General features: G+C 40.8%; 2 protein-coding genes across 4 annotated transcripts in view; one reads left to right on the top strand and one right to left on the bottom strand.

The window, feature by feature from the left end:
• The window catches only part of IRAK4 (interleukin-1 receptor-associated kinase 4), a 32663-nt gene extending 29679 nt beyond the window's left edge, over window positions 1-2984 (bottom strand). Inside the window, exons 1-2 of one of the 3 annotated variants that reach the window (XM_011999530.1) lie at window positions 2918-2984; window positions 947-994 (exon numbers count right to left, since the gene is read on the bottom strand). The gene's annotated coding sequence lies outside the window, so the exon portion shown is untranslated. The remainder of the gene's footprint in view (window positions 1-946; window positions 995-2917) is intronic. The other 2 variants (XM_011999535.1, XM_011999522.1) reach the window with 2 other exon arrangements.
• A 131-nt stretch (window positions 2985-3115) lies between these two features.
• Window positions 3116-14043, top strand: part of PUS7L (pseudouridylate synthase 7 homolog (S. cerevisiae)-like) — a 30854-nt gene continuing 19926 nt past the window's right edge. Inside the window, 4 exon segments of the mRNA XM_011999514.1 lie at window positions 3116-3203; window positions 6656-6937; window positions 6940-7581; window positions 12551-12710. Of these exon segments, the coding sequence (XP_011854904.1) occupies window positions 6916-6937; window positions 6940-7581; window positions 12551-12710 (824 nt within the window). The 5' untranslated portion in view covers window positions 3116-3203; window positions 6656-6915.

The raw sequence follows: 14043 nt of genomic DNA, 5'->3' as shown, positions 1-14043 counted from the left end.
AGTAATTATATTTCTCTGGACCTTGCTTTTCTTTATCTGAAAAACAGAGATAGTAATATCTAAGAATTGCTGTAAGAATTAAAATCAACACATGCAAAGGGCCAAATCTTGTCACATAATAGGTGGTCAAAAAAAAAAAAAAGGAGCAATTATTATTTTCTGGCAGAAATTATTCTTATATCACTTTTTTTTTTTAAAGATATGTGCACAGTTGTATTTAGGTTCAATTTCCAGAACAGTAATGAGGAGCTACTGAAAGGGTACAAATAACAAGTCTGAGAAAATAACTAAGTTTTTGAGATGGTGGCAGTCTTTTTTTTTTTTTTTTTTGAGACGGAGTCTCTCTCTGCCGCCCAGGCTGGAGTGCAGTGGCCGGATCTCAGCTCACTGCAAGCTCCGTCTCCCGGGTTCACGCCATTCTCCTGCCTCAGCCTCCCGAGTAGCTGGGACTACAGGTGCCGCCACCTCGCCCGGCTAGTTTTTTGTATTTTTTAGTAGAGACAGGGTTTCACCGTGTTAGCCAGGATGGTCTCGATCTCCTGACCTTGTGATCCGCCCGTCTCAGCCTCCCAAAGTGCTGGGATTACAGGCTAGAGCCACCGTGCCCGGCCCTGGCAGTCTTATTTGATCAACCATGGTACTTTTAATATATTTATATCCTTTCTAAAATACACTATTTACTTCCATATATTCTTAGCAAAATATGCTGTATAACCATTAATCTTTATTTTTAGATACTTTAACATCATCATTATGAACAAAAGCTGGTGAGGCCTTCCAGAGCTATTAAATTACATAGGGCTGCCTATTACAAACTGGGATATGTGCTGGTGTACCATAAATTAAACATAACACATCTTTCTTGAACATTGATCCAACACAACAGTAAGTAATTGAAAATGCTTTGCATATATTTAAGAAACAAAATATAATACCACTGACTCACCAAATATTTACTGAGTGTCTACTATGTGCTAGATACTGCTCCAGGCCCCTGGAGATGAAGCATTAGGAAAATTAGAGAAAACACAAACAAACAAACAAAAACCCGAACTCATGGAGTTTATATTCTAATGGAGGAAGGCAGGCAATAAGCAAATAAATAAACTCTATAGTATGTTAGATGGTGCCAAGTGAAATGAAAGAACAAAACGAAACAGAGAAAGGGTTGCAATTATAAATAGGGTAGTCAGAGGAAGCCTCAATAAGAAGGTGCCATTTGATTAAAGGTCAAAAAGAAGGAGAAAGCCAGCCACTGGACTATCTGGGAAAAGTCTGCGGACAAAACGCAAACGTAAATGCAAAGGTTGGAAATGAGCCCACTGAGCAACAGCAAGGACATGGTGAGACTGCATAGGTGGGAACAGGCAAGTAGCAGATGAGGTTAGAAAGGTAAAGGGGCCAGGTCTCCAAGGGCCTTAGAGTTTTTGCATTGACTTTGTTTATCCTCTGGGTGAGATGTAGAGGCTGGAAGTTTTGAGAAAAGAAAGACATGCTCTATACTCATGTCTTAGAAGGATACCGGGGCTGCTGGGAGTAAAGGATGTTGGAGTAAGGACAGAGAAGCAAGAAAGAGGCATCTAGGAGAGCCTACCAATAAGCCAGGTGGGAGGGGCTGGAGGCTGGGACAAGGGTGGTAGCAGAGCAAGTGCATAAGTCCTAGGATTCTGAGGTGGAGCCAATAGAAAGCTATGTGCTGATGTGGAGAGTGAGAAGACAGCACCAAGGTTTTTGGCGTAACCAAGTTTCCCGATATTTACTGAGATGGAGAAAGCTGAGGAAGGAACATGTTCGGCCTGAAATATCAGAAGCTCAGTTTGGAGACGTAGAAGGCAAACTTCAAACGAACGCTTTGCACGAAAACAGAAGAAATTTGAACTTCCTGATAGCCCTCTTCAAGGACCACTCCAAGAAAGGGAAAAGGCAGATTTTAATATCCTGTGCTTACAAGGGACCTTGGGCAGTTACGTTTTTGAAGCACTAATAGCGCCGTTTCTTTCCATTCTAAATGCTCAAAGTGCTTTCTCGCTTTCCCAGGGTTTGTTTTTTTGTTTTTTTTTTCTTTTTTCTTTTGAGACGTCGTCTCCCTCTGTTACCTAGGGTGGAGTGTAGTGGTGCGATCTTGGCTCACTGCAAGCTCCGCCTCCCGGGTTCAAGCGATTCTCCTGCCTCAGCCCCTGGAGTAGCTGGGATTACGGGCGCCCGCCACCATGTCAGCTAATTTTTGTATCTTAGTAGAGACGGGGTTTCACCATGTTGGCTACGCTGGTCTCGAACTCCTGACCTCAAGTGTCCGCCCGCCTCGGCCTCCCAAAGTGCTGGGATTACAGGCATGAGCCACCGCACCTGGACAGGGTTTGCTTTTATCCCTTTGTCTCTCTCTGGCTTCCAAGCTGACAGGTACACTTTTTCCCCTATCTGCGAATGTACTCATCTGATCCCATAAGCCCCCTCCACTTTCTAATTCCCTGGAAGCTTGGAGGCCGGAGAAACAAGCGAATTACAATCGTGTGGAGGCTCCGCGAGCTGTCGGAGCCACAGGCATCTGTCAGGTGCTGGCCTGACTTCCTGGTTCTGGGGAAGATTCTTCATTTCGCAATCGGGCTCACGGAACCCAGGGCCTGGGAGGTGAGAAACTTGAGGTCCGACTGCGCCCCAGAACAGCTGAGTGACGTCCCTCCAAGCCTCAGGCTCTTCCTCAGGGCCGACGAACTTCTTGATTCCCGGGGACCTACCCAAGTCTTTCTTCTGGAGTAAGCTCTGTCCACGGAACCCACTTCCTCTCTAACTTTTCTCACGGATGATAGAGATTTCCGTTCCGCAACCTACCACAGCAACCCTGGGGCAGAGGTGCCAAGACCTGGAAGCGCACCTCGGACGACCTTTGACCGAGGCATGAAGGCGGGGAATGCCTTACCTGCCCGGGAGCAGGCTGCTGAAGCCGGCGACAGAAGAACCAGCCGAACTAGGAAGCGCCGCGGAGGGGCGGGGCCAACCCGGCAGGCCCCTCCCCACTTCCCCGATGGCTTCATCTTGGCGCCTTCAGGCGGCTCCACAAAGTGAGAAACTCCGTGTCTTGCGTAGGGCGCGTCTTTACGTGGGCGCCTGCCCCTTTAATTACGCCCCTGTCGGAGGCTGAAACGCTTAAGGCTTCCGGGCATGCGCACAGCGTTGTGCAAATGAATGCTTTCCACTGAACCGAGGTAGAACGGGTCGAGCTTCTTGCGCGATGGTGGGCTTGTATGCGGGGGGGTGACGAGATTGGCATTGAACGATCCATACCCTTTGCCCCCAAAGAAGGGTGACGTGGGCTAGGGTCGCGCCTTTGGACAGGCAGAGTTAGGGGAGGGAGAAAAATCAGGTAGAGTTGCTGGCCTTGTCGGGGACACTTTTGGACGTGCTGGGGGGCAGCGACGCCCTAGTTCTGCGAAGTTAAGTAGCAGGACTGGGTTCAGTATCTCTAATACCTTCTCAGGATCCCTCTTCAGCCAACGAATTCCTCACACGGGCCAAGCACACTACTCCCCCCCGGCCCCCCCGCCTCCGGCACCCCGCTCCACACTGTCATGAGCAGTCTCTGTTGAATGGGAACACTGCACCTTCAGGCTTAACGCCATGTGGGCTCCTTTGCTGCCCTCCAGTTCGGTTCCACTCTTTTACCAGAATGCTGGAATTACATTCTACCCAAGTTTCCCTACTTGTTTCACTTGTTTAGAATGTCTGTCTTTCTCCATTTTTCTGGGAGAAAGAAAAGATCATTATTCTTTCAGAGCCAATCCCTACAGCCATGTTCTTGACCATGCTGTTTTGTTTTTCAACTCCTCTAACTGTTACTCCGTCGGATACATCCTGCTCATTTCCATCAGAATCATCTTACTAAAGCCTGTTTTGGGATTGTGTCCCTTTTCTATTCAAACACTAACAGCCATCCATTGACCACCCAATAGACTCTAAGTCCTTGTCAGGGCATTCAACATCTTCCATAATCTGGTACGAACTCAGCTGCATTTTCCAGCACAGTACTCTCCCTGCCTCCCCATCCCCACTGCTCTGTATCTGGACTGTTTGTTTTTCTCTCACACGTTGCATGTTTTGTTTGTACATTACTTGTGAGGTCACTGCCTCATTTCTATCTCTTGAACTATTGGAGGACTTAGATGGCCACTTCTTGCATTATGCCTCTCCTAATTATCTTCCACTTCACTCCTACAGCACTTATTTTGTACTAGCTTTTTCATTTATTTAACAATAGTATTTATTGCAGACCTACCATGTGCTTGACACTGTTCAAAATACGGGATCATCAGTAGTAAATAAGGCAGACAAGCTTACTCCTCACGTGGAACTAACATTCTCTTTGGAGGAGATAGACAATAAATAATAAAGAAAAACTTTACCTAGAACTGCTATGCAGAAAATTAAATAGGGTTTTGTGAAAGAGAATCACTTGCTGGGCGCGGTGGCTCACGCCGGTAATCCCAGCACTTTGGGAGGCAGAGGCGGATGGATCACAAGGTCAGGAGTTTGGGACCAGCCTGGCCAATATGGTGAAAACCCGTCTCTACTAAAAAAATACAAAAATTAGCCAGGCGTGGTGGCGCGTCCCTGTAGTCCCAGCTACTCCGGAGGCTGAGACAGGAGAATCGCTTGAACTCGGGAGGCAGAGGTTGCAGTGAGCCGAGATCGCGCCACTGCACTCCAGTCCGGTGACAGAGTGAGACTTTGTGTCAAAAAAAAAATCACTTGCAGGTTCCTGTAGATTATTGGCCAGGAAAAACTTCTCTGAGGGCATGAATCCTAAAAGATGCAGCTATATGGTTGGGGAGGGAACAATTTAGACAACAGGAACAGTTAGCACAAAAGTACTAAAGAAGGCCAGAGTAGCTGGAGTATAGCGGGTAATGGGGGTAAAGGCACAAAAAAATTTGGAAAATAAACAGGGTCCCTAGTCTTAGACGTCCTTGGAAGCCAGGGTAAGTAATTTGGATTATATTGCAAATGTGATTAGAGGGTTTTAAACTGGATTGTGATATGATTTAATTTACCTTTTAAGACACCATTCTGGCTGGTTTGTGGGCTAGTTGTAGAAGCAGGAGTTAGGGGCCTTCACAACAACTAAAAGTTTTTGGAATGGAAGTATTAAAGTAGGTGTGATGAAGGACAGTGGGAGTGATAAAAATCAGATGCTTAAGGTTAATGCAGTTTTTGGAGATGAGAAAGTCAAAGTTATGACCATGACAGTGGATGACCAAGATGAAGTAGAGGTGTGAGGTTGAGGTTGAGATTGAGTACTTGAGGGTCCAAGACATTGAATGGATGATCCATATAGATGATCATGAAAATCATGTTGCATAAGAAGGTAGTGAGCCAGAGATCAGTGAATGAAGCAGAGTTGTCTGGGGATCCGAGAGAGTATGACAGCAGATGGTAAAGCCCAATAGCAGGCTCTTCAAAAGAATTGGTTTTTTGGAAGTAGTAGAGGAAGAAATGGCTTGCAAGGAACAGTAACAAACATAGAACAATATTTACAGCCTCCAGGTCCTAAGGTAGATGAGTGGGAAAGAAAAAATAGCCCTCACTTGAGAGGACTAAGGAAGAAGCAGCCTGAAAAAATAGCCAGCTTTCAATTAGGGCAAGAAAGTGAGGGAACTGTACAGGAAATTAAGTAATTAAGGAAAATAAATATATCTTATATTTTCCTTAGGAAATTAGGATATGGAGAATTTGTTGTGATTTCTATATGGCATGATTGAAAGGATTGAGAAGGGATGTGATTTGCTAAATTGGTTCAGAATAGTAGAATACATTATAGATATGAGATGATGGTCCAGATGATGATAAATTACTTGGAGAATGTGGGTAAACACAGAACTCAGTAGTAGGGGGGCCCCTGGGCAATTTATCTTTCCTGCAGCGCCATATCCTATGGTAGCCATGGGTTTGTGTGAAAGGTGAGAGATAGAGTACTATTCTCTTGCGTAGTGTTCCCAGGAAGCTCTGTAAGGTTTCTTCAGTCTGATGCCAATGATATAGTTAGAACTTTCCTCTGGGTCAACCTTGAAAGCTTCTATTTGTCCTAATGGGGGCATTAGAGAAGGCCCAGGACTGACTTAATCCTACCTTGAAATATAATCAAATCACAAATTTGTATTTATAACTTCATTTACCCATCAGTTTTCCTATTGTCTTCTTGTCACCTCTCCTGTCACCAACCACTAATAATGTAAGAAAACTTAGCCACATATTCTCTGGAATTAGCTGGAGATTTTAGACTCCAGGAATGGAATTTGGACAAATCTTTGTTTTATAGTCCTGTGTTCTCACCTCTTCTTGTGGGCCTACAAATGATATTTTTAAGATAAACTTAAAATTGACTCATTTTAATCCTGGATAATAGGTACAAATCTGGAGTGAGTGAAGATACAAGTTAACAAATCTTTAGCTATACCAGAAATAGTTTGCCTATTATTTCAGCTTGGTATAGGAGAGTCAAAGTACACAGGATGTACATATAGTTATAAATTAACGATGCCATTTAAGAAGACTCAGGATTAAAAGAGAGACAGAATTAACTAAATCCTGCAAACCTATTCCTATCTGGTCATCCATAATTTCTCTTTCTGTTAACTAACCACCTCTTTGTTTTGTTTTTTAGGCATTATTATAGAAGAATGGAAGAAGATACAGATTATAGAATCAGGTTTAGTTCTTTGTGTTTCTTTAATGATCATATTGGATTTCATGGCACTATAAAAAGCTCACCAAGTGACTTTATTGTTATTGAAATTGATGAACAGGGACAATTAGTTAATAAGACCATCAATGAGCCTATTTTCAAGATTAGTGAAATACAACCTGAGCCAAATAATTTTCCCAAAAAAACAAAACTAGATCTTCAAAATCTGTCCTTTGAAGATGGAAGAAACCAAGAAGTTAATACTTTGGTTAAGTACACTGATGGTGACCAAAATCATCCGTCTGGTTCAGAAAAGGAAGATACTATCAGTGATGGAACTTCCAAATGTGAAGAAAAAGCTGATGTTTTAAGCTCCTTTTTAGATGAAAAAACTCATGAGTTACTGAATAATTTTGCCTGTGATATAAAAGAGAAGTGGCTTTCTGAAAGAGAGCTAATTGGACTACCTCTTGAATTCTCAATAGGCAGAATCCTTGACAAAAACCAGAGGGCTAGTTTACATAGTGCCATTAGGCAGAAATTTCCATTTTTAATAACTGTAGGAAAAAACAGTGAAATTGTTGTAAAACCAAATCTTGAGTATAAAGAACTTTGTCATTTGGTATCTGAAGAGGAAGCATTTAACTTTTTTAAGTATTTGGATGCGAAGAAAGAAAATTCCAAATTTACCTTTAAACCTGATGCAAACAAAGACCACAGAAAAGCTGTCCACCATTTTGTCAACAAAAAGTTTGGAAACCTTGTGGAAACCAAATCTTTTTCTGAAATGAATTGCAGTACTGGTAATCCGAATGTAGTGATAACAGTAAGATTTCGGGAAAAAGCACACAGGCGTGGGAAAAGGCCTCTTCCTGAATGCCAAGAAGGGAATGTTATTTATACAGGTAATTTAATAAATAATCATCCATTTTCTTGGATAAACTTAGTTAAATTTAAAATTGTGAAAATGGATTGAATAGACTTGGCTAGAGAGATTGCAAAGAATACATGCTTTACCTTTAGGGAGGGGAACTGCTGATAAGCAATTTAAGCAACTCTAGGAATTCTTATTTATTCTGTTACTTACTGGAAGATGATAAAACCTTTGAAATTACACTGAATTTAAAAATTAGCCTTACTGATAACCTAGGCATTTATATTAGCCTATTCACAAATGTCTAAAGTTGAATCAGTTGGTTTGTGTTTAATAAGTTTTATTGAAGGTAAATCTTGATTTCATATTTTGGAAGTAATCTCAATTAAAATTAAGTTTTTAGAGATAAGAAGAATATAGTTACTGTGCTTGGGAAAGTAAAGAGATACTTTGTAATCCAAAACAAATTATATTTCCCTACCTTGGGTAGGGAACCTGAAAACTTGGTCCTGCTGGTCATCTAGACAAGATGTTCTGAAACTTTAGCATGCATATAATCATCAAAAGGTCTTGTTAAAACAGATTTCACAGCCCCATTCTCAGTTTCTGATTCTGGGGCTTTCACAAACTTCCAGACTCTTTTTTTCCTGGTCTGCTACATTTTGAGAATCACTGTTTTAGGGTCTGTGTTTAATTCCTAGGGTGGCTGGAACTGATGAATTCTCACTATAAAAGTCCAGCTGACTAGGTTTAACTGGCCTCAATTCTTCTTGAAGGATGGGAACTGTTTCAGATGATCATATTTAATAAATTCGAGTTTGAACATTGGAACTATGTGGGTTTGATTTGATATTATGACTTTTAGTTCACAAAAAGACTTATGAAATTTTTAATGTCTTTAAGATTTGATTTCATAAATGTAAAAATGGGAAGAATAATACTATGGGCAAGTTACTTAATAATTCATAACTTTTGGTTGTACTTGAAAAATGGGGTAATAGGAAAGCCTGACACACAATTATATTCTAAGAATTAAATGAAATAATGAGGCCGGGCGCGGTGGCTCAAGCCTGTAATCCCAGCACTTTGGGAGGCCGAGACAGGCGGATCACGAGGTCAGGAGATCGAGACCATCCTGGCTAACACGGTGAAACCCCGTCTCTACTAAAAAATACAAAAAAAAAAAACTAGCTGGGCGAGGTGGCGGGCGCCTGTAGTCCCAGCTACTTGGGAGGCTGAGGCAGGAGAATGGCGTGAACCCGGGAGGTGGAGCTTGCAGTGAGCTGAGATCCGGCCACTGCACTCCAGCCTGGGCAACAGAGCGAGACTCCGTCTCAAAAAAAAATAAAAAAAAAATAGAAATAATGAAATTGTTTACTATGTAACAGTTACTTAATATTAGGCATATAGTAAGTGTTAACAGATATATCCATTTTGAAGGAAAAACAACACTAGCTTTACACGGTGAGTGATTTAAGTAGCTCTAGGAATTTTTATTTATCTTATACTACTTGAAATTCTAACAATATTAATTTGGGTTAATGAGTAAAAAAATTATAGAACTTTTATGTATTAGTTTAAATTCGTTTTTCTAAATTTGTGAATAGTTGGAGGCATATGTTAAAAGGAGGAATGATGGTTCAAAAAACCTTTTATTTTTTATTTTAAATTATGTTAAAATATGCATAACATAAAGTGTACCATCTTAATCATTTTTAAGTATCAGTGGCATTGAGGACATTCACATTGTTGTACATCTATCACCTCCATTCATCTCCAGAGTTTTTTCACCATCCCAAACTAAAACTCCATATTTATTAAACAATCCCTCCTCCTCTCCAGCTCTGAAAAATGGGAACTACCATTTTTCATTCTGTCTGTACGGATTAGACAGCTCTAGGTATCTCATAGAAGTGGAATCATACAGTATTTGTCTTTTTGTAATGGGCTTATTTCACTTAGTATGTTTTTGACATTCATCCTTGTTGTAGCACGTGTTAGAATTTCCTTCCCTTTTAAGGCTGAATAATACCCCATGGTAGGTGTATGCCACATTTTGTTTACCCATTCGTCTGCCAGTGGATGGGATATAATGGTCAATAAAGCACACATGATATTTGCTTTGGAAGCATTCAGCCTTGGAACTTGGAAAGAATTTGAGGGAGAATGTGGATGTGAGACGACTTCTGAGGCTACGTCACAAAAGTATTACACTTCTTGTCATGTTCTTGGATTGCTCATTCTGGGGAAAGCTAGCTACTGTACTGTGAGGATACTCAAACAGCCCTTTGGACAGGAACTATAGCTTCATGCCGATAGCCAGTACCAACCTTCCAGCCATGTGAATGAGCCCCCTTTGGAAATGGATCCTCCACTTTCTTCAGGCTTTTAAATAATTGCAGCCCTAGCCACATCTAACTGCATGCAACCTCAGGAGAGCCTGAACTAGAATCACCAAACCAAAGTGTTCTTGAAGTCCTGATCCACAGAAACTATAGGCAATACATGAATATTGTAAGCCACTAAGATTTGAGGTGACTTGTTATGTAACAATAAATAACACATGGCATTTAACCCTGGACATGCACAAATTACTGATCAGCAACAAACTCAAGGAACCACTTACGTAGATTTCTGGAACTCCTCTACAAAGCTTTGTCTTATCAGACAAAACTTTGTCTTACTCTCCCTGTGAATTCTCTTTTTCTTACTCTCCCTGTGAATTCCAGCCCACTCAGCCTTCCTGAATTCCAATATCTACCCTCTTAATTCAGCAGAACTCCTGTGCTCTACCTGGATTCTGTCTGTGCTATGTTCCAGAATGTACTTCTAGGCAAAAAATTAGAGTATTTTAGGACTCCTCTCGTTTTTCTTTTCTTTTCTTTTAGATTACAGTTTTGTGGTACCTATTCTCCAGTCTCTAAAAATGGCTGTTTCATATATTTTGTTCAGTTTTCTATTTGTTTACAGTGGCAGGTCATCTGGTATCAGTTATTCCAACATGGCTCAAAGTGCAAGTCTCTAAAATTGAATTTTAAAATCAGTATAATTGACTTTCTTTTTAAATATGTAATTGTTCCAAGTAATTAAGAAAATGTTATAAATCTTATACATTAAACTTATACATTTAGTGAGCCTTAAGATTTTGTAAATGTTCCCATTTTGCTTACTAACTTAAATAAGATTCAATGTAAAAAGACAAATGTAAATCAATTAAATATTTTAAATTGGAACTACAAGTTTCATTCTCTTAAACATTCAAGTGCATAAACTTTTATGTAGATACAGATTAATATTAACACAATATCATGGATTTGATCCTCTTAAATATATTTCTATACTAAATTCTAAATCTTTATGGGTGAAAAAATGCTTATCCACCTAGGCTACTATCAGCAACAAACTGATATCTCAAACAAGTTGGGAATTTCTTTTAAATTGCTGAACTTTTTGAATGACATGTCCAAAATTGTCAGGGCGAATGGCTGCTGCTGTTGGACCTTCAAGAATGCATAGAAGTAAGACAAATAATAAATGGAAGGAACATATTTTATTTTACAATTTTTATTTTAGTTTCAGGGGTACATGTGCAGGTTTGTTACAAGGGTATATTGTGTGATGCTGAGATTTGGGATAGATTGAACCCATCACCCAGGTAGTGAGCATAGTACCCAATACGTAGTTTTTCAGCCCTATGCCCTCCCTCCCTCCTACCTCTTATATACCCCAGTGTCTGTTGTTTCCATTTTTATGTACATGTGTACCCAGTGTTTAGCTCCTACTTATAAGTGAGAACATGCAGCATTTGGTTTTCCGTTCCTTTGTTAATTCACTTAGGATAACGGCCTCTAGCTGCATCCATGTTGCTGCAAAGGGCATGATTTTGTTCTTTTTTGCTGTGTAGTATTTCATGGTGTGTATGTACCACTTTTTTTTTCTTTGAGACATGGTCTCACTCTTTCACCCAGGCTGGAGTGCAGTGGCACCATAGTGGCTTGCTACAGCCTCAACCTCCTAGGCTCAAGCAGTCTTCCCACCTCAGCCTCCTGGGTAGCTGTGATGACAGGTATGTGCTACCACACCTAGCTAACTTTTTAATTTTTCGTAGAGATGGGGTCTCCATATGTTGCTCAGTCTGGTCTTAGATTGTTTGCTCTTGGAATCTTTCTGCCTCAGCCTCCCAGAGTGCTGTGATTACAGGCATCATCTACTGTACCCAGCCACATTTTCTTTGTTGAATCCACTGTTGTTGGGCACTTAGGTTGATTCCATATCTTTACTATTCTGAATAGCGCTGCAATGAACACACAAGGGGAACTCATGTTTTAGAGGACTGAAATGTACGAAAGTACAAAACTGTTGAAGGCTCTAGTTAATCCAGGGATTACAAGAAGTTCTCTGTGGCAGGGTTATAGGATATATGAAGGGAAGTGGTGCACTTGGAGACTGGAAAGGTAGATTTGGGCCAGATATGAATACCAAATTAAGGAATTTGGATTTTTTTGCCTGTAAGCCTTCAATGAGCCAACCAACAGTTTAAAAATAACAGCTGAAATCGATCATGCTGATTTTATATTTTCATTAAAAAATACTCCTTACAGCTGGGTACGGTGGCCCACTCCTGTAATCCCAGCACTTTGGGAGGCAGAGGTGGGTGGATCACGAGGCCAAGAGATCGAGACCATCCTGGCCAACATGGGGAAACCCCGTTCCTACTAAAAATACAAAAATGAGCTGGGCGTGGTGGCATTTGCCTGTAGTCCCAGGTACTGGGGAAGCTGAGGCAGGAGAATCGCCGGAAACCAGGAGGCGGAGGAGTGAGCCTAGATCACGCCCCTGGACTCCAGCCTGGTGACAGAGTGAGACTTCGTCAAAAAAAAAAAAAAAAAAAAACCTCCTTACATTAATAGTTCGATTCGTTATACTAATCTGTTAACTAAGAATGTAATTGATATATGGTAGCTGCTTTTTTTGTGATCTAAGATTTTTTTTTGTTTCAGCTTTTACCCTACGAAAGGAAAACCTGGAAATGTTTGAAGCAATTGGTTTTTTAGCTATCAAACTTGGTGTTATTCCTTCGGATTTTAGTTATGCAGGCCTTAAAGACAAGAAAGCCATCACCTATCAAGCAATGGTTGTTAGAAAAGTGACTCCAGAGAGGTAATAAGATATACTTTATAAGACTGAACTTTGGTCGGGCGCAGTGGCTCACGCCTGTAATCCCAGCACTTTGGGAGGCCAAGGTGGGCGAATCACGAAGTCAGGAGATCGGTACCATCCTGGCTAATACGGTGAAACCCCGTCTTTACTAAAAATACAAAAAATTAATTAGCCGGGCATGGTGGCGGAAACCTGTATTCCCAGCTACTCGGGAGGCTGAGGCAGAATGGCGTGAACCTGGGAGGCAGAGCTTGCAGTGAGCTGAGATCGCGCCACTGCACTCCAGCCTGCGTCTCAAAAAAAAAAAAACAAAAAAAAAAACAGACTGAATTTTACTTGCATACTTCATCCAATAAATACGTATAAGACACTGGGAGCATATTAACCTCACTATTAATATTCACCAATTACATACTTATTGAACAGCACATTCTGTATTCATAATTGTCTTCTAAATAGAGATATGTCTTAAGTTTACATTGAAAATATAGGAAGTTTTAGGATGGAAACTTTGAGAAGTGGAAGATTTGAATTGTCTAAATTGTTTCTAAACATCCTGTACTGTATTCAAATATGCATTTATATTCAGAAAAGCACCTTATAGATCATGTTTTCCTAATTAATTATATTATGCCTTTATTATCATAGATCCTTACATTTTAAATCCTTGTTAAATGAATGTAAAGTACTCAAATTTAGCCTCCGTCAGCTTAATCAAATTTTATGCATTTTTTTGTAACTATAAAAGACATATATTTATTGTGGAAAATAGAAAAAAGTTTTTTAAAAATGAAGTTACTAGTAAGCCTACTACTCAGAAATAACTACAACAGGCTGGGCATGGTGGCTCACGCTTGTACTCGCAGCACTTTGAGAGACTGAGGCGGGCGGATCACTGGAGGTTAGGAGTTGGCCTGGCCAAAATGGCGAAACCCCCTCTCTACCAAAAATATAAAAAATTAGCCGGATGTAGTGGCATGTGTCTGTAATCCCAGCTACTTGGGAGGCTGAGGCAGGTGAATTGCTTGAACTGGGAGGTGGGAGTTGCAGTGAGCGGGGATCATGCCACTGCACTCCAGCCTGGGCCACAGAGCGAGACTCTGTCTCAAAAAAATAAATAAAAATAAAAATAAATAAATGCAATAACATTTTTCTCTATTTCTTTCTAGACCCTTTTCAGAGACTACATCACACAGAAACTTTTTTTTATTTTTTATTATTTATTATTTTTTTGAGATGGAGTTTCACCCATGTTGCCCAGGCTGGAGTGCAATGCACAATCTCGGCTCACTGCAGTCTCTACCTCCTGCTTTCAAGCGATTCTCCTTCCTCT

Source organism: Mandrillus leucophaeus, unplaced genomic scaffold (genome assembly GCF_000951045.1).
Source record: "Mandrillus leucophaeus isolate KB7577 unplaced genomic scaffold, Mleu.le_1.0 Scaffold1167, whole genome shotgun sequence".
In the NCBI taxonomy this organism is placed as follows: Eukaryota; Metazoa; Chordata; class Mammalia; order Primates; family Cercopithecidae; genus Mandrillus; species Mandrillus leucophaeus.
The sequence above is the reverse complement of the archived record's forward strand: the minus strand, read 5'-3'. Positions and strand labels throughout refer to the sequence as shown.